The sequence below is a fragment of the Microcaecilia unicolor genome, chromosome 11, assembly GCF_901765095.1.
Source record: "Microcaecilia unicolor chromosome 11, aMicUni1.1, whole genome shotgun sequence".
NCBI classification, from domain to species: Eukaryota; Metazoa; Chordata; class Amphibia; order Gymnophiona; family Siphonopidae; genus Microcaecilia; species Microcaecilia unicolor.
The window spans coordinates 165,172,569-165,199,850 of record NC_044041.1 but is presented as its reverse complement, the minus strand read 5'-3'; the positions used below and the strand labels follow the sequence as shown (position 1 = coordinate 165,199,850).

General features: G+C 42.1%; 1 protein-coding gene across 1 annotated transcript in view; it reads left to right on the top strand.

The window, feature by feature from the left end:
• The window catches only part of DHX34 (DExH-box helicase 34), an 89,557-nt gene that overhangs the window by 21,352 nt on the left and 40,923 nt on the right, over positions 1-27,282 (top strand). Inside the window, exons 7-13 of the mRNA XM_030219286.1 lie at positions 185-378; positions 536-637; positions 1,405-1,650; positions 3,928-4,101; positions 17,180-17,297; positions 23,863-23,969; positions 25,335-25,595. Coding sequence (XP_030075146.1) covers positions 185-378; positions 536-637; positions 1,405-1,650; positions 3,928-4,101; positions 17,180-17,297; positions 23,863-23,969; positions 25,335-25,595 — 1,202 coding nt within the window. The remainder of the gene's footprint in view (positions 1-184; positions 379-535; positions 638-1,404; positions 1,651-3,927; positions 4,102-17,179; positions 17,298-23,862; positions 23,970-25,334; positions 25,596-27,282) is intronic.

Sequence of the window (27,282 nt, the reverse complement as noted above, 5' to 3'; positions counted from 1 at the left end):
GGGCAGCCATAGTAAACAATATAGCCTAACTTTTCCAGTAACTGTATCAATATTTATGACTCTTGAATATTTATTTTGGATACCCTAATAATGAGGCCTGTCCTGAGGAACTGAATTTGGGAGCTAATGCTACACAATTAATTCAGAGTCTCTTTTTTTGCTGCGTTTTTGTCTCTCTCTGTAGGGAAGATGCTGATACTTGGGTCCCTTTTCAGTGTGGTGGAGCCAATCCTTACTATTGCTGCAGGCCTGAGTGTTCAGTCACCGTTCCTCCGCAGGGCCCAGAATAACCCTGATTGCAGCACTGCTAGGAAGCCACTGGAAAGTGAGCATGGCGACCCGTTCACGTTGCTCAATGTCTTCAATGAATGGGTTCAGGTGAGAGACCCTACATTACATACTTACCACTTCCATCCTTCCCTGGATTGTCCCACACGGTTGCGTACTGACTGCATGGAATAAAAATGCTCAGTTGAATTTCATCTACTCTGATCTCTGAGAGCAAGTTTATGAATCAATTTATATTTCACCACAGATTAAATCCAGCAGGAGAGCCAACTCCAGGAAGTGGAGCCGGAGACGGGGGCTAGAGGAACAACGACTATATGAGATGGCAAACCTGAGGCGTCAGTTCAAGGTTAGTGGGCAGGGACTGGTTACACAGGCTTTTGCTGCACTGACTATAACTTGCCTTTCGTAAAATGTTTCTCAAGGTGGACTCTTGGTTCTGGTCCTGCTCCTGCCATCAACTCTTTTTCTGCCCTTGAAGTAATTCACTTCCTTTCCCTGTGCTTTGTCTAATTTTGTCATATCCAAGTAATAACATCCATTCTAAATAAAAGATTTCCCCTCTTAACAAATTGAAAATGTGAAATAGTGATGAGAAGGCTCTTGTTCCATAGGTTCTGGGCACAAAACTGATTCTAGCTAGTGTAATGAAGTGTATCCACTCATTTTGTGTGCAGTGTACCGTTTGATTTGTAGATCTATAACTGAGTTGTTTCTTCTCCACAGAGCTGAATAGCATCATTCTCTTACTTACTAGGGGATATGATCAGATCAATGCGATTATCATAATGGAGTTCAAAAGAAGTTTGGATGAGTTCCAAGTCCATGAAAAATTATTAGCCATTGCTTATCCCTGGCAGTGAGCAATAGGAAATACATCTGAGGGTCTACTGTTTACTTGTGACCTGCACTGGCCACTGTTGGAAGCAGGATGCTGGTCTTGATGGACCTTCGTCTGCCCGAACATTTCTTTTCTTCTGTTCTTGTTTACCAAAACTTCATCCACTGGTGATTCAGCAGGTGGAGAGAGAGAGAGTTTTGTACGCATATCCTATGACTGTAAAGCATGTGTAGATAAAACAGTGGCATAAAAAATAAAATCTCTTACTTTGGCAGGAGCTACTGAAAGACCATGGTCTGCTGGAAGACTCAGTCGCTGGTCCCAGTGACAGCTATAGCCGGTTGCAGGCACGTAGGGAACGGAGGCAGCTGTACCATCTGAAGCGCCAGCACGAGGAGACAAAGGGGCGCAAGCGCAAAGTCCTGAAACTGAAGGATGAGGATACTGTGGGTTCATCCAGCGATGAGGGAGGAACTGCTGAGGCCTCAAGTGTGGGAGAAGTCAACAGTGTGGATATTCAGGTGCAGAGGAATTGTAATTCTGCAGAAATTAGAACTGAGAGCAGATGATCATAAGATGTCTTGTATTCATGTTTTTGGAGGGTGAGGAGTGAGTTTGTTTTGAGTTGTTTCACAGTGGGGCCCATTGTACTACAGTAGACAGATCCTAAGTCATAATAGTGAATTTTTGTCCCTAAGACGAGTACCATTCTAGTCTAATAAAACCCCTTTTATAGTAGTGTCTGGCTTGATATGTTCTGCTGAAATTTTTGATTTTTTTTGTTGTGTTTTTCTATATTAACACAAACTAATCACCACTGAAATGTGGGAATCTGGAAAAAATGGATGGAAATGAATTGGTTTTTCTAAATACTGCATTTCTTCCCTGTTCTTCGTCAAACTCTCCCAACAGCTATTGAGATTCAGTTATCTTTGCTGGGGGGGAGAGAGGGGGTTTGTAGAGGCAAAGGTGTTGCCCCAGGGTCTAGTAGTGCATCACTCCATAATGATGGCTCTGCAGTTTTTCAGACATACATGTATGTTTGTTTTATTTAGGGCTCGATATTCAAAGCGATTTAGGCGGCTGTCGACCAGTTAAATCTCTTGGTCGTGGCTAGCCGCCAATATTCTGCAGCACTTAACTAGCTAAGTGCCGCTGAATATCATGGTTAGTGCTGAACACAAAGCTGGCTATATTGAAATTGGAGTCAGCACTTGGCCGCTTAAGTGCTGATATTCAACCGTTAAGCGGCCAGGTTTACTGCATAAATGGGACTGCATTAAAGTCTGTCTTATTTTTATACAGTAACTCATGACCACGTAAGTGATAAATATCAATTTAAACGACAATGTGTTAGCGGACTTAAAAATAATCAGATATTCAAACCTGAAGCCTGCCACAGGTTCCAGCTTTGAATATCTGGGAATAACGCCGTCAGTGGTAAGCAAAGTGCTGAACACTGATGGCTGAATATTGACCCCTTATTTATGTAAATACTACTACTACTTAACATTTCTAAAGCGCTACTAGGGTTACGCAGCGCTGTACAGTTTAACAGATAAGGACAGTCCCTGCTCGAGGAGCTTACAATCTAAAGGACAAATGTACAGTCAGTCAAAATAGGGCAGCCAAATTGGGGCAGTTTAGATTTCCTGAATAGAGGCATAAAGGTTAGGTGCCGAAGGCGACATTGAATAGGTGGGCTTTTAGCAAAAATTTGAAGATGGGCAGGGAGGGGGCTTGGCGAATGGGCTTTCCACTGTGAAAAACATCATTGGGGAGCTCATAGAGGTTACCATTTTCTTTATCCTAGCTCTTCTAAACTTCCTGTGCAGTTGATGTATACACTTACATTCAGCATAGGCAAGGCTGCCTAACCGTTAGTCAAGACTAGGTGGTGGCCTAGGGCAGCATCTTCAAGGGGTGGCAGAAACCAGCTGCAGTTCAATGGCCTTTGGAAATTGCCCTCATTATGTATATGCAAAGTAAAGTTTAATAATTAAATGTGTGATGTCCAATTGTGCATTTTTACAGGATTGTTGTGGGAGGGACAGCATTGACGTTATCATGACTGTTGAGTATATGGGGTTGCCTAGGAGTTCTTGAAGTTATTTTGAGAGGGGCCTAGGGTGCCTAATACACTTGCACTGGCTTTGGGCAGAAATTTCAAGGATGAACCATCCCAGAGGGTTTGATTTACTATCCAAAAGAGTGAGATAGAAAGTGGGGGAGGGGTGAACTTTGAGCCATGTTTCCACTCCTCCCCCCCATATCAAGAGATGGCTCGTGCTTCAGGACCTCCCCTTCCCTTCCCTCAAGGTGTCCTCCCTACACCCTCCTCTTGAGGTGTCCAAATCTCTCTCCTTCTCCTTCCCTACATCCCTTCTCTGAGGTGTCCCAACAACTCTCTCTTTCCCTTCCTTACCTCCTTCCCCTGAGGTGTCCAGTGAAGTCTCTCTCTCTCTCTCTCTCTCTCTCTCTCTCTCTCTCTCTCTCTCTCGCTCTCTCTCTCTGTCGCTCTCGCTTTAAAAATAAATAAAGGAGACTCCAGGAGGCATGCTGACTATCACCCTTAAATTGTGCTGCCCTAGGCAGACGGTTAGTCTGCCTGGTGGTCGAGGCAGTTCTAGGAAGGATAGGACACAGAGCTGCCCTTGGGATTGGGTTGATGTGTGGCTGATGGTTTACCTAAGGTGTCAGATATCCTTGGGCTAGCCCTGAGCTCACAAAAACATTGTTTCACGTTGGCGCTGAGCCATGCCAGACTATTCACATCTCTTTTTCCTTCCCTGCCACAGGATATTAAGTTTAAGCTGCGCCACAACGTTGAAGAATTACAGGCCTCATCTGGTGAGTCCTGGGACCCATCTGGACAGCACATCACCCTGCTGAAGCTGATAGTATGCAGGGGGCTGTACCCCCAGCTTGCTCTGCCTGATGAGTTTAATTCCTGCCGTAAAGACTCAGATCAGGTAGGGAAAGAGGAATCTGTACTAGCTCCTTATCTTTTGGGAACAGTGTCTCTAAGTGGGTTAGTTTTGCATGATCTCATCTCTCAAATTTTCATTTGAGTGGCTTGGTGTCTTTCTGTCTGGCTGTTTTTTGGGAAGCCACCATACATAGCATTCTTCAGGGTGACAGTATACTGAGCCTCCTGTCTTATTTCTTATGCTGGTTAGTTGTTATATGGGGGAAACAGCAGGAGTGAGGAGAATAGTCCTATGGAGGCAAAGAGAGGGAGAAAAAAATTCAATTTTTTTTCCTTACTGCTTGTCTACATAAATACTGAGGAGCTGGACTGGATGCCAAGAGATAGATGTTTCAGTTCAGTTTTCATTTCTCCATCTCCACCTGCTGGATGATGGACACAACTATCCACAGGTTCTGGAATAGTGGGAAGAACTAATGGAAAGAAAATTAGGTAACACTTAATTTCTCCTTTTCTCCAGAGTTTGTTCTTTTATTACACCAAACATATTTATTTAAGAGGCCTCATTTAGCTGTAGAGCCTCTGCAAGATTCTCACACCTCATTGGTGGACTCATTAACCAGAAGGAGGCAATTAGAAAATTTTGCTGAGGTGGAACCTGCCTCTCTGCTATCCTCTCCCCCCTCGGACAAAGGCTTCTCTGCAGCATCCTTGTACTCTGTTTTTTCCAGAGGCTTTAGAGGAAGGGGAGATATTAGACAGATGATCTTCTCCATTCAGGATGTTTCATCTTTATCTTTATCACTAAAGCCTTAGAAGTCCTTAACATCTCTTCTCCTGCCTTTACAATCTTCTGCTGCTGCTAACGCTTCCTGTGGAGGGCAAAGACGTTCAGGATAGGAAGCTAGAATCTGCCTTGAAACTTTCCTTTGAGGTGTCTGCCTTATCCCTTCAGATGAGAGTTTGTAGCTCTTATGCAGCCAGACCTTGTCTTAGTTGAGTCCTACAGGCAGCTGATTCTTTTTTTGCTTCATTGGAACTGCTTTCTGTTGAAATGGGTTTAGTTTATTTAGCGAATTTGCTATATGACCTCAGAGCTTCTGCTAAACAGATAGCTTTTGGGGTCATGCTTTGTGCTTACTAATGGGGAGAGTATTTCTGATGTTATAGTAGGTGATCATGTGGCATTCAGTGATCACCAGATGGTGTGGTTTAATATTATGCTAGGTGTGGAGAGGGTTCATTCAAAGGTGAAGGTTCAAGACTTCAAAAAAAAAAAAAAAAAAAAACTATTCAGATGAGGGATTACTTCAAGGAATTTTTGTCTGGATGGGAACATCTAGAATTTGGAAAGCAGTGGGCAAAACTGAAAGGAGCTATTGTAAGGGCAACAAACCTTTTTGTAAGGAAAATAAATACAAGCAAGAGGAAAAGTAGGCTACTTTTGTTCTCAAAAGTAGGAGCTTGAAAAGGTAAGGAAAATGGAAGAAAAAAATTAGCCAATATGGTAAAATTGGGAGGAAGAATTTTTTTTAGATACGTTAGTGATAGGAGGAAGTGCAAAAGTGACCTTGTGAGACTCAATGGTAAATGGGAGGAATTGCTTAACAAATATTTCTGTTCTATGTGTACAGCTGAAGGGCTGGGAGCAGGACCGCAAAAAATGGACACAAATAGGAATGGGGGGGAGGGATGGTAGTCTCAGAACGATTTTCAGAGGACTGTGCTCATGAGGAGTTGGCTAAACTAAAGGTGGACAAAGCGATGGGGCCGGATGGCATACATCTGAGGGTACAGAAGGAACTAAGGGAAGTTCTAGTGGCTCCTCTGGCTGACCTTTTCAATGCTTCTCTAGAGTCAGGAGTGGTTCTGGAGAACTGGAGAAAAGTAGATGTGGTCCCTTTCCACAAAAGCAGGTTGGAAACTAGAGGCTGGTAAGTCTGACCTCTGTGGTAAATAAATTAATAGAAATGCTTTTAAAACAGAGAATAGTAAAGTTTTTGGAATCCAATAGAAAACAAGACTTGAGGCAACATGGTTTCGCTAGAGGCAGGTCTTGTCAGACAAATCTGATTAATTTCTTTGACTGGGTGACCAGAGATTTGGATCAAAGGAGAATGCTAGATGTGGTATATTTAGATTTTAGCAAAGCCTTTGATATAGTTCAACATAGATGACTAATAAACTGAGTGCCCTCAGTATGGGCCCTAAAATACTGACTGGGTTAGGAACTGGTTGAGTGGAAGGCGGCAAAGTGTAGTGGTAAATGGAGCTCATTCTGAGGAAAAGGGTATTACCAGTGCTGTGTCGTAGGGTTAGGTTCTTTTTAACATTTTTGTAAGTGATATTACTGAAGGGCTCGTCTGGTAAGGTTTGCCTCTTTGTGAATGATACCAAAATCTGCAGTAGGGTAGACACCCCTGATGGTTTAGATAACATGAGGAAGGAAGCTTGAGGAATGGTAGCTTAGATTTAATACTAAAAAATGCAGGGTAATGTATTTGGGCTGCAAAAACCTGAGGGAACGGTACAGTTTAGAGAGTAAAGAACTTTTGTGCATGAAAGAGGAGTGAGACTTGGGTGTGATCGTACATGATGATCTTAACCCTCCATTGCCCCAGGTAAAAAATAAGTACCTGTATATATGTAAACCGCTTTGAATGTAGTTGCAAAATACCACAGAAAGGCGGTATATCAAGTCCCATTTCCCTTCCCTTTCCCTTAAGGTGACCAAACATGTAGAAAGGGTGACAGCAAAAGCTAGAAGGATGCTTGGATGCATAAGGAGAGGAATGGCCAGTAGGAAAAAAGAGGCGATGATGATGAGACCTCGTTTGGAATATTGTGTATAATTCTGGAGACAGCACCTTCAAAAAGATATAAGCAGGATGGAGTCAGTCCAAAGGGTGTCTGCTGAAATGGTCAGTGGTCTTCGTCATATAGCATATGGGGACAGACTTACAGTCCTCAATGTGTATACTTTAAAAGAAAGGCAGGAGAGGGGAGATATGATAGAAACTTTTAAATACCTATGTGGCATAAATCCACAGGAGGCAAGTCTCTTTCAATTGAAAGGAAGCTCTGGAGCGAGGGGCCATAGGATGGTGAAAGGGGATGGACTCAGAAGTAACCTGAGGAAATACTTCTTCATGGTGAATTCGTGGAATGGCCTCCTGGTGGAAGTGGTGGAGATGAAAGCAGAATCTGAATTCAAGAGAACTTGGAACAAGTACATAGGATTTCTAAGGGTGTGATAGGGAGAGTAGATGGCATGGATGGGGATATCCTGAAAACCCCCGACTGGCTAGGTGTGTCCCGAGGACCGGGTTGAAAACCCATGATCTACAGTGTTCCTGCCCACTTGCAGATTCTTTTATAGTTTTTTTTTTTTTGTCATGGCCCTGTAAAGGCAGGAGTAGTTCAATGCATCTCATGGCAGTGGTGCTAGGTCCCGAAAGAGACTGGGGTGTTTGGAGGTACTCATGATTCTGAAGAAGGGAGAGTACTTTTCCTCTCATTCTAGACCTCAAAGGGGTGAACCGGGTACTCCGGATACCCCGTTTCAGAATTTAAAGTTTGTATTCAGTCATTGCAGTGGTTCACTGGGGAGAGTGTTTGACCTTCTTGGATCTCAGAGAAGCCATCTTCATATTCCCATTTTGTCCCTGTATCAGAACGTTTATAGGTTCACAATTCTAGGACTTCACTTCAATTTCCAGATAATACTGTTTGGCCTGGCAACAGCCCCAAGGACATTTACTAAAGTCATGGTGGTGATAGCAGACTTCCTCTGCAAAAAGGGAATTAAACTACATCCTTATCTGGATGATTGGCTTATTTGGACTGATGTTGCCGGCGAGCACTTAGGTGATAAGACGTGCTGGAGATCAGTTTAGATGAGAGCAGACTGACCCCCCTCTCAGAACATCACATATCTTGGAGCATGCTTCGATAAGAAAACCAAGAGTTTTCCTTCTGGAACAAAGGTTGTGGAACTTGCAGTTGTAGATCTGTTGTCTTCTCAAGTAGAGGACTTTTCCATGTTGGGACTATTTGCAAGTCCTGTGTTCTATGGCAGCTAACTTAGCTTGGTTCCCTAGGCATGAGTGCATATGCAACCTATGCAGAGGTCCTTCCTATCTCTGTGGTCTCCTCAAGCTCAGAGTGTCAAACGCCGGTTAGCATGGACGTTTTAAGTGAAGAACAGCATGTGGGCTTCAGCCTTGCAACTTTAAGAGGTGTGTGGACCTGGAATCCTTGATTTGTAGATCTCATCTAGCTCCAGGTGGACAGGTGCTCCATATCCTCAGAAAAATAAGGGCCTTCTATTTCAGGGACTAGTGGCAATGGAGGACCTCTCTCCCTTTTGGCTTGGCCCTTGATAATATGATGTCTGAGATGCAGGGGATTTTCAGAAGTCATTTCTACCTTGTTCCATGCTAGAAAACATTCCTCTTCCTTGACTTATGCTAGTCTCTGGTTTGTATTTGAGGCTTCATGTGGAGAAGGGTGCTATAGCCTTTCAAAGCTTCAGTGGCAAATATCCTGGCATTTCTGCAAGACGGGTTCACAAAAGGCCTGATGATAAGTTATTTAAGGGTGCAGGTAACAGCTCTAGTTTGTTTCCACAGGTACATTGAAAGGATATTGTTCGTGGCTCATCCAGATGTGATTCTGTTTTTAAAACGGGGTTTCTTCTCAGATCCCCCAGTACGAGCAAGTTGCTTGGAACGGAATTTGAATTTGGTGCTCACAGCTTTGCTGCTGCCACTGTTTGAGATTTTAAAATGGGCAGCTGTCAAACATCTGTGTTCATTTGTACTTTCTGCTCTAGCCACAGACACTCAAATACATACGTGCCTTTTATTTCCTTTCCAGAATCCTCAGACACAAATATGAATATGTTTATTACTCCTTAAGTAGAGGAGTGTGGTAGCCGTGTTAGTCCACTCTTAAGGTTATCAATAGAAATCAAACAAAATAAAACATGGAAAAGAAAATAAGATGATACCTTTTTTATTGGACATAACTTAATACATTTCTTGATTAGCTTTCGAAGGTTGCCCTTCTTCTTCACCGTATCTGCTCTGACCCAGGGGACAGAGACAGACACCTTTAAAAGCCTGGGTGCATCCTTCAAACAGGCTACAACCCCAAAATAATCTCCAAGAATATTGCCTCCTCCCTCAAAACACCCAGGGAGTATCTGCTACAGTACAAGGAGAAAAAATCCACAGACAGAATTCCCCTTGTAGTGACATACAATCCAGAGCTGGAAAAACTGAGGAAAATCATAAGAGATCTACAACCTATACTCCAGGAGGATGAATTACTGAAAGAGATATTCCCATCCCCACCAGTACTGGCCTTCCGACAACCACCCAACTTAAAACACAAGCAAATCAAAGTAAACTTCCATCACAGACTGAAAAGGAACAGAAGGGCACACGTCCCTGTAATTTATCCAGTTGCAAACTATGCCAAAATATTTCACAGGACCCCACAGTTACCCACAAAGGAAAGATATTCAACATAAAGGGATCTTTCACTTGCTCATCTTCCAATGTGGTATATATCATTCAGTGTAAAAAATGTAACGAAGGATGCTATATTGGAGAAACAGGCCAGATGCTTAAGACAAGATTCAATTTACATAGACATCACATGAACAATACAGCCAGTAGGGCCCCCACCACGGTGGGACAGCACTTCACAGAACCAGGACACTGTACCAGTGATTTCACAGTGAGAATACTGAAAGGTAACTTTAAAACCATACAAGAACGTAAGACCTTTGAAGTCAGAATGATTGAATATTTTAACACCCAACAGAAAGGACTTAACAAGGACCTGGGGTTCCTAGCCCATTATAAATCATAAAGCTGTATGTCTCTGTTGATCACCCCACCCCTCACCTATCCACACCCATCCTGTTAGAATATCAATGATATGCTTTGATGTCCCCATGCATACCTCCGACCCACCCCCATCCTCCCACCCTGTCAGACTGTCATAGTAATGCTTGAATGTTTTCACTTATATACACTGTCAGCTAGCACATTTGCTTATTTCCGATCTGACGAAGAAGGGCAACCTTCGAAAGCTAATCAAGAAATGTATTAAGTTATGTCCAATAAAAAAGGTATCATCTTATTTTCTTTTCCATGTTTTATTTTGTTTGATTTCTATTTATTACTCCTGATAGTGGTTTAAGTCTGGATCAGAACACTGCCACAGCTAGATAACACCCATTACTTCCTACAAAAGAGATTCTGACAGCTTTAAACATACTTCTACAGGTGCTACAGCCTGCACTATGGTCAGTCAGGCAAAGCAGTATGATAGCTCTGTTTTTCTAGCCCCATAGCTAATCACTGGGGAGGGAAAACTGAGCCAGTGATTGTAACCTTGTCAAAATGCACACCAGTTCACATAAATAATTGGATCAACAGCTGGACAGAAAGACTGTAAGTAAGTAAGGTGGTGGGATATCTGTCCATTTTAATAACTCAATGTAATTAAATAGTCATAAACATGCATGTGGTCATAAGTACATACATAAGTACATAAGTATTGCCATACTGGGAAAGACCAAAGGTCCATCAAGCCCAGATCTTGCTTCCAACAGTGGTCAATCCAGGTCACAAATATCTGGCAAGATCCCAAAAAAGTACAAAACATTTTATACTGCTTATCCCAGAAATAGTGGTCCATTTAATAATGGTCTATGGACTTTTCCTTTAGGAAGCTGTCCAAACCTTTTTTAAACTCCGCTAAGCTAACCGCCTTTACCACATTCTCTGGCAATGAATTCCAGAGTTTAATTACACGTTGAGTGAAGAAACATTTTCTCTGATTCGTTTTAAATTTACTACATTGTAGCTTCATTGCACGCTCCCTAGTCCAAGTATTTTTGGAAAGCGTAAACAGACGCTTCATATCTACCCGTTCAACTCCACTCATTATTTTATAGACCTCTATCATATCTCCCCTCAGCCGCCTTTTCTCCAAGCTGAAGAGCCCTAGCCGGTTTAGCCTTTCCTCATAGGGAAGTCGTCCCATCCCCTTTATCATTTTTGTCGCCCTTCTCTGCACGTTTTCTAATTCCACTATATCTTTTTTGAGATGCGGCGACCAGAATTGAACACAATATTCGAGGTGCGGTCACACCATGGAGCGATACAAAGGCATTATAACATCCTCATTTTTGTTTTCCATTCCTTTCCTAATAATACCTAACATTCTATTTGCTTTCTTAGCCGCAGCAGCACACTGAGCAGAAGGTTTCAACGTATCATCAACGACGACACCTAGATCCCTTTCTTGGTCTGTGACTCCTAACGTGGAACCTTGCATGACTTGGCTATAATTTGGGTTCCTCTTTCCCACATGCATCACTTTGCAGTTGCTCACATTAAACGTCATCTGCCATTTAGACGCCCAGTCTCCCAGTTTCATAAGGTCCTTCTGTAATTTTTCACAATCCTGTCGCGAGTTAACGACTTTGAATAAATTTGATACATGTTAGTTCACCCCTTCAAAGAAATGTAGTAGATTGGTGAGGCAAGATTTTCCATCACTAAATCCATGTTGACTTTGTCTCATTAATCCATGCTTTTGAATATGCTCTGTAATTTTGTTCTTAATAATAGTCTCTACCATTTTGTCTGGTACCGACATCAGACTCGCCGGTTTTTAATTTTTCCCGGATCTCCTCTGGAACCTTTTTTAAAAATCAGCGTTACATTGGCCACCCTCCAATCTTCCAGTACCATGCTCAATTTTAAGGATAAATTACATATTACTAACAATAGCTCCACAAGCTCATTTTTGAGTTCTATCAATACTCTGGGATGAATACGATCCGGTCCAGGAGATTTGCTACTCTTCAGTTTGTAGAACTGCCCCATTACATCCTCCAGGTTTACAGAGAATTCATTAAGTTTCTCCGACTCGTCAGCTTTGAATACCATTTCTGGCACCAGTATCCCACCCAAATTTTCCTTGGTGAAGACCGAAGCAAAGAATTCATTTAATCTCTCCGCTATGGCTTTGTCTTCCCTGATCACCTCTTTTACTCCTTGGTCATCTAGCAGTCCAGCCGATTCTTTTGCCAGCTTCCTGCTTTTAATATACCTAAAAAAATTTTTACTATGTTTTTGCCTCCAACGCAATCTTTTTTTCGAAGTCCCTCTTGAATAACCTTTTCTATTCCCTATCTTACCTTTCCTTTTCTAGCTTGATCAATATTGTGCTATGTCTTGTTATCAGTACATGTTACCCTAGGATGGATTTGGTTAAGAAAAATGCTTCATTATAGTGGAGTTCTAAAATATGGTATTTGTAAGCGGAATAATCCATCTGTCTGTTTTGTGTGACTTATTTAACAGGGCTCCCAGTCTTTCTTAATTCCATAGGTATGACAAGGTCCACAAATTTGACTCTCAATATAGAAGTGTATGTTCCCTTCTATAATTGCAGAAAGCCATGGGCTGGGTCTGGATGTCAGTAGCTAACAGGACCGGTTCAGCATACACAGTTTCTTTCCTCTATGCTCCCTACTATCATTTGCTTCTCAGAAGGAGCAGTGGTGCCTCAGGCCATATTGTTCTCTGCAACCTGGGACGCAACTTAACTATAAACCACCTGCTCTGTCCTCTGTGGTGACAGGCTCCGGGCAGCAGAGGATGCAATCTGAGATTCCACTGTTCATCATTTCCTTCCAAGATTGAAGACTGAGTAGGGGTAAATAAGTAAAGGGTTTGGAAAGGTGGGGGGATAAAGTAGTTGTGAGAGCATAGCCTACGGATTGCATACATGTATATGTGATGGTGATGGGGAAAACGGAGATGGGATTATTGGCATGGGGGAAGTAGCTGAGAGAGGCGATGAGGAACATGGGGGGTATATAGGTGTGAGAAATAATAGCTGTTTGTGTTTCAGGGCAGATTGACATGGTATATTAGAAAGATGGGGAATTAACATTGGTGTATGTATTTGGGAAAGAGAGAGAGGATTGATTATGGGTTTGTGTATGTGTGTGCAAGGGGATTTGACAGGGAGATTGAGGTGGGGACATACACCCATAAGAGACAGGATCTGCACCTGGAGCAAAGGTTTTGGAGAGACAAGGTATTTGCAGCTGTTGGGAATGGGGAGTGAGAGAGATGATCCCAACTCTCCTCCAGTCGTCCTCTGCTATTTCTTGAGAATTATGTGCAGTTCTGGTTGCCATATCTCCGAGAAAATATAGTGGAATTAGAAGGGGTTCGGGGAGGGGTGACCAATATGATCAAGGGGATGGAATGACTCATGTGGGGAAAGGCTTAGGCGGTTGGGGCTTTTCGGTTTGGAGAGGAGACGGCTGAGGGAAAATATGATACAGAATCCTAAGTGAAGTGGAACAGGTAAATGTGAATTGATTGATCTTTCAAGACGTACAGAGACTAGGTGATACTCAATGAAGTTACACAGTAATACTCTTAAAACTAATAGGAGAAAATATTTTTTCACTCAGTTCTTATTTAAGCTCTAGAACTTGTTGCTGGAGGATGTGGTGAAGGTGGTTAGCATGTCTGGGTTTAGGGGAGGTTTGGGCAAGTTCCTGGAGGTACAATAAAGTTCATAAACTTATTTTTTTCTTTCTTTCTCCCTCTCTCTGGAATGGGCTTCCAAAAGATTAGATTAGAGAAGTCCTATATTCACTTTCGAAAACTTTTGCAAACTTTTTTCTTTATAAACTATATTGAACAGAACTTATGATAGTAGAGAAGGTGTAGAAGGTTAGGTTTAACTGTATTTTTAATCCGTAGATTGTACTAGTTATGTCTTTCTTTGTCATTTTTGGCTTGCTGTGCTTTTCTGTCAATGATTGGAGTTCTTATCTGTTTGTATGTATGAGTTGTATTTTTTAAATGTAAACCGTTCTGTTTTGCAGTTGCAGTAAGAAACGGTATATAAAATGAATAAATGATAAATGATTAAGGTAGACATGGAAAAAGCCACTGCTGATCCTTTAGGGTTGTTAGCATAGGATCTTGCTAGTTCTTGGGATTCTCCCAGGTACTTGTGACCTGGATTGACCATTGTTGACAGCAGGATACTGGGCTAGATGGACCTTTGCTCTGACCCAGTATGGCTATTTTTATTTATGTTTATCTTACTTGCAGGTTTTCTCCTTGCCATGGCATTGGCAAGAAAGTTCTTAGAGCTCTCTTTTCTCTCTAAGGAGACAGATGTTTCCATTGCTTTGTTATCAGTATACTGAGGAGCTGTATCTGCATGGTGCCCTTATAGAGCAAGGGCTCACAACAGTTTGTTCTGTGTCTCCATCTACTGGTTGATAGATACAACCCACTGGGTCAGGTCTGGGCTGGTGGGACTGAAGGAAGGAAACTTAGTTGGTAAGACAATTTATATTTACCCCAGAGAAAAGTCCATCGACTGTTATTGAGATGGACATGGGGGAAGCCACTACTTGCCCCAGGATTGGTAGCATGGAATGTTGCTACTAATTGTGTTTTTGCCAGGTGTTTGTGACCTGGATTGGCCACTGTTGGAAACAGGATACTGGGCTAGATGAATCATTGGTCTGACCAGTATGGCTATTATGTTCTTATCACAGTGTAGGAGAATTTTGTTGTTTCCTCCTTACTAACACATCTTTCACTTATACCCCGCATAAATAAATAAATAAATGAAACTTGTTCATAATTATTGGAGTTTGTGTTTTGCAATTCAGTTTCAAGTTTATTAAAGAAAGGCTTATATCCCGCCCATCAAAAAATATTATAGTAACATAGTAGATGACGGCAGAAAGAGACCTGCACGGTCCATCCAGTCTGCCCAACAAGATAAACTCATATGTGCTAGTTTTTGTGTATACCTTACCTTGATTTGTACCTGTCTTTTTCAGGGCACAGACCGTATAAGTCCGCCCAGTACTATCCCCGCCTCCCACCCACCAGCCCCGGCACAGACTGTATAAGTCTGCCCAGCACTAGCCCCGCCTCCCAACCACTGGCTCTGCCTCCCATGCTAGGCTAAGCTCCTGAGGATCCCTTCCTTCTGAACAGGATTCCTTTATGTTTATCCCACGCATGTTTGAATTCCGTTATGAGTGCTCTAGGGACAGAAAAAGTAGCTGCATATAACGTACAGCGCTGCGTATGTCTGGTAGCGCTATAGAAATGATTAGTAGTAATAGTAGTAGTAGTAAGAAAGAGTAAAGAGGAAATGGAGTAAATAAATCCTAATAAATGACAACAGAGCAATGGGGATGAGCGATGAAATACAATATAAAATGAAAAGCAAAGAGGGCGACACAAGAGGGGGGTGGGGCATCGTGTCTTCCAGGGTACCATCACTCCCAAGGAGTGCAGAGGGAGTAGGTTAATTAAAGGCGTTTATAAATAGGAAAGTCTTCAGACTTTCAGTGCTTTGTCTCACTTCTTTCTGATCTTCTGGTTCTGAAGATTGACCCAATATGTCGCAGTGTATTGGCATCAGTTTTCTCTCAGATTGCAAGAAGCCTGCAAATGTGTCATTCTTTGCTCGTTTTGCCCTTGGAGAGAAACAGACTTCTGGCCTAAGATTCACATATCCTAGTCATCGCTTCCCAGTGAGAAACGCCATGTTCTTTACAATGCATGGTCAGTGGTTTCTTTGATGGGTTTCTACACATAACTCTGGCAGTTCTTCTCCCCTTTTCCCTCCTCCATGCTTGTTCAGATTATTGGAAAGAGTTTTTAGGAATAAGTTGAGGATCTGATTTAAATTTGGCTGTGACTGTACTTGAGAGAGATTTGGCTGGTAGCCTTATCTCCTACTGTATTTTGTGGTTTTTTTTTCTTATTTTATTTATTGCGTTTAATCAAATTTTATACAAGATACACTCTTGATTGGAAAAGTGTCCATAAAATAAAGTTTCACAAAAATAAGAAATTAACTTTTCCATATATTGACACTCAAGTCCATAATTACAGGTCTGAGATTTAGGAAATATGGGGACTTGTTACAGAAATTATAAAAAGGAATAACACAAACTCTTACTAAGCTGAGTAATTATTACATAGCTTCTCCATTCTCATCCTACTGTATTTTGGATGCAAGCTTCTGTTAGTTAACCAGTAACGATGAGATGAGAAGTCTAGGGTTATTGTGGAAGCCCTGGGTTAGAAACAGAAGGGATAGAGGTGCCAACAGCCCCAAGACTTAGGAGACCTGAGTAGGAAAAGAAAAAAATTATCTAGTAAATATTCACGTATTGTGGTCAGAAAATGTCCAGATATTCAGCTCCACTATTTAGATTGTTGTCAGTGCTGAATATCCAGATAATGTGGTCATCTTTGGAACTTATTCACACAGTGTCAATATATATATATATTTTTTATTTGTACCCCGCGCTTTCTCACTCATGGCAGGCTCAATGCGGCTTAGGTACTTATTTGTACCTGGGGCAATGGAGGGTTAAGTGACTTGCCCAGAATCACAAGGAGCTGCCTCTGCCTGCAGTGGGAATCGAACCCAGTTCCCCAGGACCAAAGTCCACCACTCTAACCACTAGGCCACTCCTCCACTCCTCAGTCTGCTGTCAGGTAATTAGGACAGCCTTCTTTTACTTGTAAGCTATCTGGATAGCAGACTAGCTATTGCTACTATCTGGATAAGTTCTGGGATTGCCCTCCGCCCAAACTCTTCCCTGGCACTATCCGCATAGTACAGAGGCAGTCTGTAGGGATATTCAGAGGCATTGTCTGGATAGTGCTGCTGAATATCCTGGTCAGCAGCGATTATTTATTTGTTTATATATTTGATACTTGTATCCAACATTATCCAAATTCAGTTATTCAGTTCTATGTGGCTTTACATGAGTAATAAAAACAGTACAAAGTGGTGAATGATAACAGATAAAAACTGTGAAATTACAGAACATAGTTGAAAGATAGTAGGTGATGTTATCCGAGATACGTGCATTTGAATGTTGATCTGTTTAGATTTTAAAATGAAAGTTAAAAAAAAGAAAGTGCCCTGTGATGGAAGATATGCTATCAAACTTTATGGTATTCAAATATTTTTGGAGTGTTTTATAAATTTGAAACCTTTCCGGATGTTAATTGCAGATTTTTCACACTAAAAACAAAGCTGGAGTAGTCCTTCATCCCACCAGCGTGTTCTGTAGCAACCCTGAGCTGCTACAAGTAGAAGGAATCCAGGACGATCGCAACAGGGCTGTGAAAGGTAGGATGGTGAAAGCAGGGGGCTGGACACACACTCTGAATTCATCTAAACCTGGCTATGGCCTTGCACTTGGAAACTAAATTTCTCCAAAAGCCAAACTCTCTTGAGGAAAGGAGAGGTGATATCTCTTTATATAATATGCTTGGGTGGTATCTGTCAGCATTAGTTGGTGTGCACACTCACACTCTGACCCAGAACTTTACTGTGCAATGGCATATTAAAGGCCTGATTTATTAAAGTTTCTCAAAGACACAGAATGAGAATACAGTCTTATTTATTTTAAAAATGTATATACACCACCTAAAATGTAGGTGGTTTCCAGAAAACACACGTAATAAGCTTATTCAATATTTAAGACAAACATAATCATACACAAAACATAAACATTCATTTCTCCATTCCTAATCTCTATTAACAAGGAACTAACAGCTTACAGGATATAAAACAATCTAAACCTTAGAAAAATGCTGCCACAAATAACTGTGTGTTCATACGTTTTTTTAAATTCAGAAGACATAAATGTCCTGCAAGTGCATTCTATAGGGTTCCTGCCACCGTAAAGGTGGATGCTCCTTCTCCGAATACCGTGTTTGTGCTGTTGGGTCCACAGAGAGCTTCATGGCTTTGTCTGATCTCAAAGTCCTCCTTGGATGATACACATTTAGAGCTTGTTTAAAATAAAAAGGAACGTTGGAATAAAGAGTCTGATGGAAAATTGTCAAAGTCTTAAACTGAATTTGTTGAATCACTGATAACCAATGTAAATGCTTAAGAATTGGTGTCACATGAGAAAATTTTGACACACTTGGGCAATCAATCGAGCCGCTACATTTTGGACTACCTGCAATGAACATAACATAAGAATAGCCATATTGGGTCAGACCAGTGGTCCATCTAGCCCAGTATCCAGCTTCTAACTGTGGCCAATCCAGGTCATAAGTACATAAGTATTGCCATACTGGGAAAGACCAAAGGTCCATCAAGCCGAGCATCCTGTTTCCAACAGTGGCCAATCCAGGTCACAAATACCTGGCAAGATCCCAAAAAAGTACAAAACATTTTATACTGCTTATCCCAGAAATAGTGTTCACCCCTTCAAAGAAATGTAGTAGATTGGTGAGGCAAGATTTCCCTTCACTAAATCCATGTTGACTTTGTCTCATTAATCTATGCTTTTGAATATGATCTGTAATTTTGTTCTTAATAATAGTCTCTACCATTTTGCCCGGCACCGATGTCAGACTCACCGGTCTATAATTTCCCGGATCTCCTCTGGAACCTTTTTTAAAAATTGGCATTACATTGCCCACCCTCCAAATCTTCCGGTACCACGCTCGATTTTAGGGATACATTATGTATTACTAACAATAGCTCTGCAAACTCATTTTTCAGTTCTATCAGTACTCTGGGATGAATACCATCCAGTCCAGGAGATTTGCTACTCTTCGGTTTGTAGAACTGCCCCATTACATCCTCCAGGTTTACAGAGAATTCATTAAGTTTCTCCAACTCGTCAGCTTTGAATACCATTTCTGGCACCAGTATCCCACCCAAATCTTCCTCGGTGAAGACCGAAGCAAAGAATTCATTTAATCTCTCCGCTACGGCTTTGTCTTCCCTGATCGCCCCTTTTACTCCTCGGTCATCTAGCGGTCCAACCGATTCTTTTGCCAGCTACCTGCTTTTAATATACCTAGAAAAAATTTTACTATGTGTGTTTGCCTCCAACGCAATCTTTTTTTCGAAGTCCCTCTTAGCCTTCCTTATCAGCGCTTTGCATTTGACTTGACATTCCTTATGCTGTTTCTTATTATTTTCAGTCAGTTCCTTCTTCTGTTTTCTGGCACAAAACCAATTAGCATCATTCCATGTTAGCAATCCCGTGGCAAACAGTGGCTTCCCCCATGTCCATCTCAATAACAGACTATGGACTTTTCTTCCAAACCTTTTTTAAACCCAGATATGCTAATTGCTGTTACCACATCCTCCAGCAGTGAGCTTAACTATTTCTTGAGTGAAAAAATATTACCTCCTATTTGTTGTAAAAGTATTTCTATATAATTTCATTGTGTTCCCTGCTCTTTGTACTTTTTGAGAGTGAAAAATTGATTCACTTCTACACCACTCAGGATTTTACAGACCTCAGTCATATCCCACCTCTGCCGTTTCTTTTCCAAGCTGAAGAGCCCTAACCTCTTTAGCCTTTCCTCATATGAGAGGAGTTCCATCCCTTTTATGATTTTGTTCGCTGCTCTTTGAACTTTTCTAATTCCGTTACATCTTTTTGAGATACGGCGACCAGAATTGGACGCAATACTCAAGGTGAGGTTGTGCCATGGAGCAATACAGAGGTATTATAATATTCTTGGTCTTATTTTGCATCCCTTTCCTAAACATTGCTAGCATCCCGTTTGCTTTTTTGTCTGCTGCCACACACTGGGCAGAAGATTTCAGTATACTGTCTACAGCGACAACTAGATCTTTTTCTTGAATGCTGACTCTTAAGGTGGACCCCTAGCATCAAGTATCTATGATTTGGATTATTCTTCCCAATGTGTATCATTTTGCACTTGGTCCACATTAAATTTCATCTGCTATTTGGATGCCCATTCTTCCAGTTTCCTAAAGTCTTCCTGCAATGTTTCACAGTCCGCATGTGTTTTGACAACTTTGAATAGTTTTGTGTCTTCTGTAAATTTAATCACCTCACTTGTCGTACTGTTTTCTTGATCATTTATAAATATGTTAAATAGCTCTGGTCTCAGTACAGATCCCTGCATCACTGTTCACCCTCCTCCATTGAGAAGAATGGCCATTTAACCCTACCCTCTGTTTTCTGTCCAGTAACCAATTCCTAATCCACAGAAGGACATTGCCTCCTATCCCATGACTTTTTAATTTTCTTAGGAGTCTCTCATGAGGAACTTTGTCAAAAGCCTTCTGAAAATCTAGATATACTACATCAACCAGCTCACCTTTATCCACATGTTTATTTACGCCTTCAAAGAAATTAAGCAAATTCATGAAACAAGACTTCCCTTGACTGAACCCATGCTGACTCTGTCCCATTAAACTATGTTTGTGTATGTGTTCCATAATTTTATTCTTTATAATAGTTTCCACTATTTTTCCTGGCTCTGACTTCAGGCTTACTGGTCTGTAATTTCCCGGATCACCATTGGAACCCTTTTTAAAAATTGGCATTACATTGGCCACCCTCCAATCTTCAGGTACTACGGGCGATTGTAATGACAGGTTACATATCACTAACAAAAGATCAGCAATTTCATGTTTGAGTTCTTTCAGTACCCTTGGGTGTATGCTATCCTGTCCAGGTGATTTATCAACTCTTTAACTTGTCATTTTGGCTCAGTACGTCTTCCAGGTTCACCAAGTTTACTTTCAGTTCCTCTGCATCATCATCCTTGAAACCCATTTCTGGTACAGGTAGATCTCTTACATCTTCCATAAAGACCGAAGCAAAGAACTAATTCAATTTCTCTGCTATGACCTTGTCCTCCCTGAATGCCCCTTTTGCTCTTTCATAATCTAACAGTCCCACAGATTCTCTCATAGGCTTTCTGCTTCTGATGTACCTGAAAAATGTGTTACTATGAGTTTTTGTCTCCATGGCAGGTTTTTCTTCATATTCTTTTTTTAACCTTCTTTATCAGTGCTTTGCATCTAGAGAGTTGCACGGGGATGGGAATCTAACCCTTCCCTGACCATTCCCGTGAGAATCTAACCCATCTCCTCCGCAAGTAATTTCCATTCCCACCCCGGCCCACCCAGCCCCGCCCTGTTGCACTGCCACTCTGCATCGCACCTCGCTGCACAGTCACCTTGACCCCACCCCAAGAAAGCCAGATTATATAAATACTGATAAAAGTAACATAAATGCATTTTCTTCCATACTCTGCGGAAGTCTCGGCAGCCATTTAAAAAGAAACAGCGGCAGAGAGAGGATCGGCGGTAGCAGGCAGTAAAGAGTGGGATTCTTTCCTGCCCCACTAGAGCACTAGGATGTACTGAGGTATGTTCGGGGAGGGCACCTTGGGCTGGAGGGGAGTGGAGATGTCACTCGACTTGCCTATGCTTCCGCAGGATCCCCACAGGGTTCGGGTCAATCCCCATGGTATCCCCGCAGACCTGGGTCCATCCCCATGGTACCTGCAAGATTCTCACTATCCCTGTTTCTGTGCAGCTCTCTATTTGCATTTAACTTGACACTGCTTTTGTTGCTTCTTGTTTTTTTCATTCAGATCCTTTTTTTCATTCTTTGAAGGATGTTCTTTTGGTTCTAATAGTCTCTTTCAATTCACCTTGTAACCATTCTGGCTGCTGTTTGCTTTTCTTTCCACCTTTGTTAATATGTGGAATACATCTGGTCTGGGCTTCCACAATGGTATTTTTAAGCAACTTCCACGCCTGATTTAAAGTCCTAACCTTTGCGGCCGACCCTTTCAAATTTTTTAAAACTGTTTTCCACATTTTGAAAATTAAATGCTGCTGCAGTAGATTTCTTTAGTGACTTCACTTCAGATATCAGCTCAAATTTGATCATTTTATGATCACTGTTTCCTAGCATATCCAACAATATTACCTCCTGTACCATGCCCTACATTACACTCAGGACTAGATCTAAAATAGCTCCCTTCTTGTTGGTTCTTGGACCAGTTGCTTCAAGAAGCAGTCATTTATATTACGTCTAAGAATTTTACCTCCTGAGCACTCCCTGATGTAGTATTTATCCAGTCAATATTGGGGTAATTGAAACCACCCCTTATTATAATGTTGCCCAATTTGCCAGCTTTCCTAATTTCTGTAAACATTTGTTCATCTCTCTGTTTGTTCTGTCCTGGCAGATGGTAGTACAGCCCTACCTGTATACTCTTTCCCTTCACACATGGAATTTCTATCCACAAGAATTCCACGCTGCTATGTGTTTCATGTAGAATATTTATTTTGTTTGACTCAGTTCCCTCTTTAACATATGGCGCAACCCCCCTCCAATTTGATTCACTATACACACTGCCCCATCCTCCTTCCTCCAGGTCTCTGAGATGCTGGTTATGTCTACCTCTTCATTTAGTGCTATATACTCCAACTTTTCCATCTTATTTTTTAGGCTTCTAGCATTTGTATATAAGTACGTAAGTATTGCCATACTGGGACAGACCAAAGGTCCATCAAGCCCAGCATCCTGTTTCCAGCAGTGGCCAATCCAGGTCACAAATACCTCACAAGATCCCCCAAAAAGTACAAAACGTTTTGTGCTGCTTATCCCAGAAATATTTTCCCCAAGTCCAATTTAATAATGGTCGATGGACTTTTCCTTTAGGAAGCTGTCCAAACCTTTTTAAAACTCTGCTAAGCTAACCGCCTTTACCGCATTTTCTGGCAACGAATTCCAGACTTGAATTACACGTTGAATGAAGAAAAGTTTTCTACGATTCGTTTTAAATTTACTAATTTGTAGCTTCATTGCATTCCCCCTAGTCCTAGTATTTTTGGAAAGCGAAAACAGACTTCACGTCTACCCGTTCCACTCCACTCATTATTTTATAGACCTCTATCATATCTCCCCTCAGCTGTCTTTTCTCCAAGCTGAAGAGTTCCAGCCGGTTTAGCCTTTCCTTATAGGGAAGTCATCCCATCCCCCTTGTTTTTTTCCTTGCATCTACAAGCTGCTTTGAAGTTGACGGAATAATTTGCATCCTTTTCTTAGGTCTCCCATTAAACACTCCTGACTTTCTTTCACCATTATTGAAACCTCTCTATTGGGATTTTCTAAAGATCCTGTTTCAGTAGTATCCTTTGAGGATACTCCACAGCGAACCATGTGCTCCTGGGCGACTGTGGCTTCTCCCTCCCCCCCCCCCCCCCCCCCCATTTTATTTTAAAAGCTGCTCAATCTCCTTTTTAAATGTTAGTGCCAGCAGCCTGGTTCCATGCTGATTAAGGTGGAGCCTATCCTTTTGGAACAGGCTCCCCCTTCTCTAGAATGTTGTCCAGTTCCTGACAAATCTAAATCCCTTATTCTTGCACCATCGTCTCAACCACCCATTGAGACTGTGGTGCTCTTCCTGCCCCTTGGGTCCTGCGTTTGGAGCAGGAGGCATTTCCGAAAATGTAAATCAGGCCCTAAAGGAGTTGCTGTATACCTTTTTTTTGGGGGGGGGGGGGGAGGGGCTTGCATTGAGACATACCAGTAAGTCTCAGTGGCCAGCTCCTCAATTTTTAGGATGGCACCTAGATTCAAAGAAAAATTCTCAAGGCCTAGTATAACTTATGTGCATAGCTGCGGAACCAATTAGGCAGCCTGTTATAAAGTTCCTCTCTGTACTGAGCCCTTAAAAGATGGCTCCTGTACAACAGGGCTAAGACATAGTGGCATTATATGTGAAGGAAGCTGGCACTGTTTCCCGAGCTTTGCTTGATCTGTGTGTGTGAGTGTAAGGGATGCTTGTACTGATGCTACCTGTGCAATACCGCTACACATTTAGATTTATGTAAAGTCTTAATTCTGAAAACAAAGACTGAAAATATAGCTGTATTTTTGCAGATTCCAGGAAAAATGTGAGCAGTCACCATCAGCTGCTGGCGTTTGTCTCTTTGCTAGAAACCAATAAACCATACCTAGTGAATTGTGTCCGGATCCCAGCCTTACAGGTAGGCCTCCTCACCTCTGTGAAACCAAATGGCATGTGTCTCCATGTTGTCTTGTATGGTTTCTTATATGTATTTATATAGCACTGTGTATATCCAGAAGTAAAAGTAGTAGGAAGTTCTGATCCATTAGTGTTTGTGTTACATACTAAATGTATCTGTGTTGTGAGTTCCTGTTGTCCCTCTTTATATTAAAAGAAATACAATGGTTCTTTGTTAGAGCATACTGTGATCCTGCTCCTCTGTGGTAGATCTCATATAGACTTCAGACTAAATACATATGTTGATTTGACTCCTAGCCTGTGATGTTTTCTTATGTCCTAGGCAATAATTTGACTACCACTGCATGGTCAATTATGATATTCTGAGTTTTCATTTCTGTGGATGTTCATCTGAGGTTTTAAATCTGCCTATGTAACAGTGGGCAAAGATTTTGGACTGAGTGCCAAATCGGGTGGTGCACTGTGCTGCTAGGCAGATGTGAGGGTTCTACCCCATGGTAGATTCTCCTCCCAAGTACCATAATGGCTGTCCTTGACTACTGCTGCTTCCCCAGAGCAGTGGGAAGGAAGGAGGCAAGAAGTAGCCATTGCTTCTCCACCCAAAACTTCTGGGGGCCACAGTTAAGAACATAAGAAAAGCCATACTAGGTCAGACCATTGGTCCATCTAGCCCAGTATCCTGTTTTCAACAGTGGCCAATCCAGGTCACAAGCAACTGGTAAAAACATAAATTGTAGCAACATTCTATGCTACCACTCCTGTGGCAAGCAGTGCCTTTAGAGCTTATGATATAGAATAAAGACTGACTGAAACTTCGGCCAAAATTGCGACTTGGTTTCGCCCAGATCCAAAACTGAAAATGTCGTGCCTATTCCCCACCCCACCTCCCTTGGTGGAAGACAGGTCTCTCTGGGTGCCCCCCCCCCCCCCAAGCATGAACAAGCCCTTGCAGACCAGTGCCCCCCCCCCCCCCCCCCCCCCCCCCCCCGGGCAGGAATGAACCCCGCTTCCTCCTGCTGCCGAGACTTCCTGGAAGCCACCCCGAGACAGGCACCAGCACAATCAAGAACAATCTTGCTCTTGCCCACGCTGGCGCCAATCCCAAAATGGCTGCCAGAACTCCCACCGTAGTCTCCACAGCCATTTAAAACCAGCAGCGACACTGGGCAGGAAAGAGTGGGGTTCCTCCCCACTCTAAAGAGGCCACAAGACCACCAGGTCAATGGTATCTTCCTTGTACAGGTGTAGTAAAGGTGTCTTATTTCCTCACAACTGATGGCTAATTCATAGTAAAATCTGGAATGGTTCAAATCGTTATACAGTGGATGATGTAGAATCTTTCTTCTCACTTTCTATATTCTGTCAGGCGCTACTGATGTTGTCACGGTCCCTGGATACGAATGCAGATTGCAGTCGCATGGTGGTGGATGGCTGGCTAGAGGTCCGTATTGTTGAGAGTGAGACTGCGCTGAGGTTACTCTCTACAGCAGTTCAGCTCCGGGCAGAATGGGAAGAAACACTAAGTTTGCAGCTGTCAAACAAATCCAATGTGGACAAAGAGAAGGGGAGAGAAAGGAAGAAAATCTCAGCCTTGGCTTGGAGTCTGCTTGACTATATAAAATGCAAGGTACCATAGCAGGGGTGCATGAATTCTGTTTAAGCAGTATGCTTCCTAAATTATACACATTGTGGAAGGGAATGAGAATCTTGAATTCTGTTTGGCAGACACCTACAACATTTTGTTTAGTCTGCCATCATCTCGTGCATTAGTGTTTCCAAAAGCAAATTGGATGACTGGAGGATAGCCACAATGAAATACAGAGCTTGGCACCTAAAATTGGAGAGCTCAGATTTTGAAGTGAATTTGCCCTTGGACACTGTCACCCTATGGTTCTAGTTCAGCCAATTCATTAGTCTCTGAAAGCTCCTGTTAGATCCATAGTAGTCAAATTCCACATTGATGTCATGAGCAGCCTGGGATTGGATCTGAAAGCAGTGGACTGGTTTGGAATTCATTTTATTTATTTATTTATTTGTTACTTATATCCCACATTTTCCCACTCATGCAGGCGCAATGTGGCACACAGAGAATTAAATAATAGTACAATCTTAATAGCTTAGTCAAACATAAAGAAGTAGGTTGGAGGGAAGAAACTAACAACGTGAACTAGATAGGGTAAGGGACAAGGGATGTTTTAATCAACATGGCAAGTTGAGTGGTAAGTCTTGGCAAAGAGGAATGTCTTTAACAACTTCTTAAAAAGGGCATGATCCTCTTGAGTTTTAAGGTGATGAGGTAATGTGTTCCAGTATTTGGGACTCCAATAACAGAAGGACGAGGCGAAGATTTTCTTATACTTGACTCCCTTACAATTCGGAAAATGGAGGTGGAGATAGGACCGAGCAGCAGGGTTGGCATTTCTAGGCGGAAGGTCGATCAAGGGGAGCATGTAATCCGGGGAGGCCCCATAAATGATTTTATGTGTTAGGGAGCAGATCTTAAAAGCGATTTTGAGGGGAGAGCAGCAATTAGTGGAACGCTGGTTTTGTTCAATAGTTTTGCGAGTGATACCGCAGAAGGAAAACCTCATGTTTCCAAAGTGACACTAAGAGCTGCAACAGAACTGGCACCCCTGAGAGTGTAGACAGAAGGAAAAGTAATCCAAAGAGCTTGAGTGCATGGCAATTAAGATTCGGTGCAGGATACTGCATTTGATAGCCGGATGGGAAGGAATGGTAGTAAAAAAAATTGATGTTTGCTGTCAGGAGAGAGAATTCAGTTTGCTTGTATTTAAGGCCCTCAAGGTAGCAAAGACTGAAAAAAAAAGTTTTAGATAAGTTTCTGGAGGAGATATTCATTAACTGTTATTAGCCAAGTAGATCTGAAGACTGCCATTTGTTACTTCTGGGAAAGAGCAACAAGGAATGGATATCCCCAATCTGGTTCTGTCAAATCCTGTTATCTGAGATAGGATGCTGGTCTTGATAGAGGATCTTAGCCAGGTTGGCATGTATGTTCTATTATGAAAAGCAGTGATTACAGAACCAGAAGGATGCTAGGGTGCATGGGGAGAAGCATAACCAGTAGAAAAAATGATGTGCTAATGAACATTAGTGAGATCTCAACTAGAAGTTTTGGTGGTTGTATGAAAGCATAGAGGGGCCCTTTTGCTTAAGGCCTGCTGAAAAATGGCCTGCGCTGGTGTAGGCTTGTGTTTTAGAGGTGCGCAGGTCCATTTTTCAGCGCACCTGCAAAAAAGGCCTTTTTGGGGGGGGGGGGGGGGGGACGGACGAAAATGAACGTGCGGCAAAGT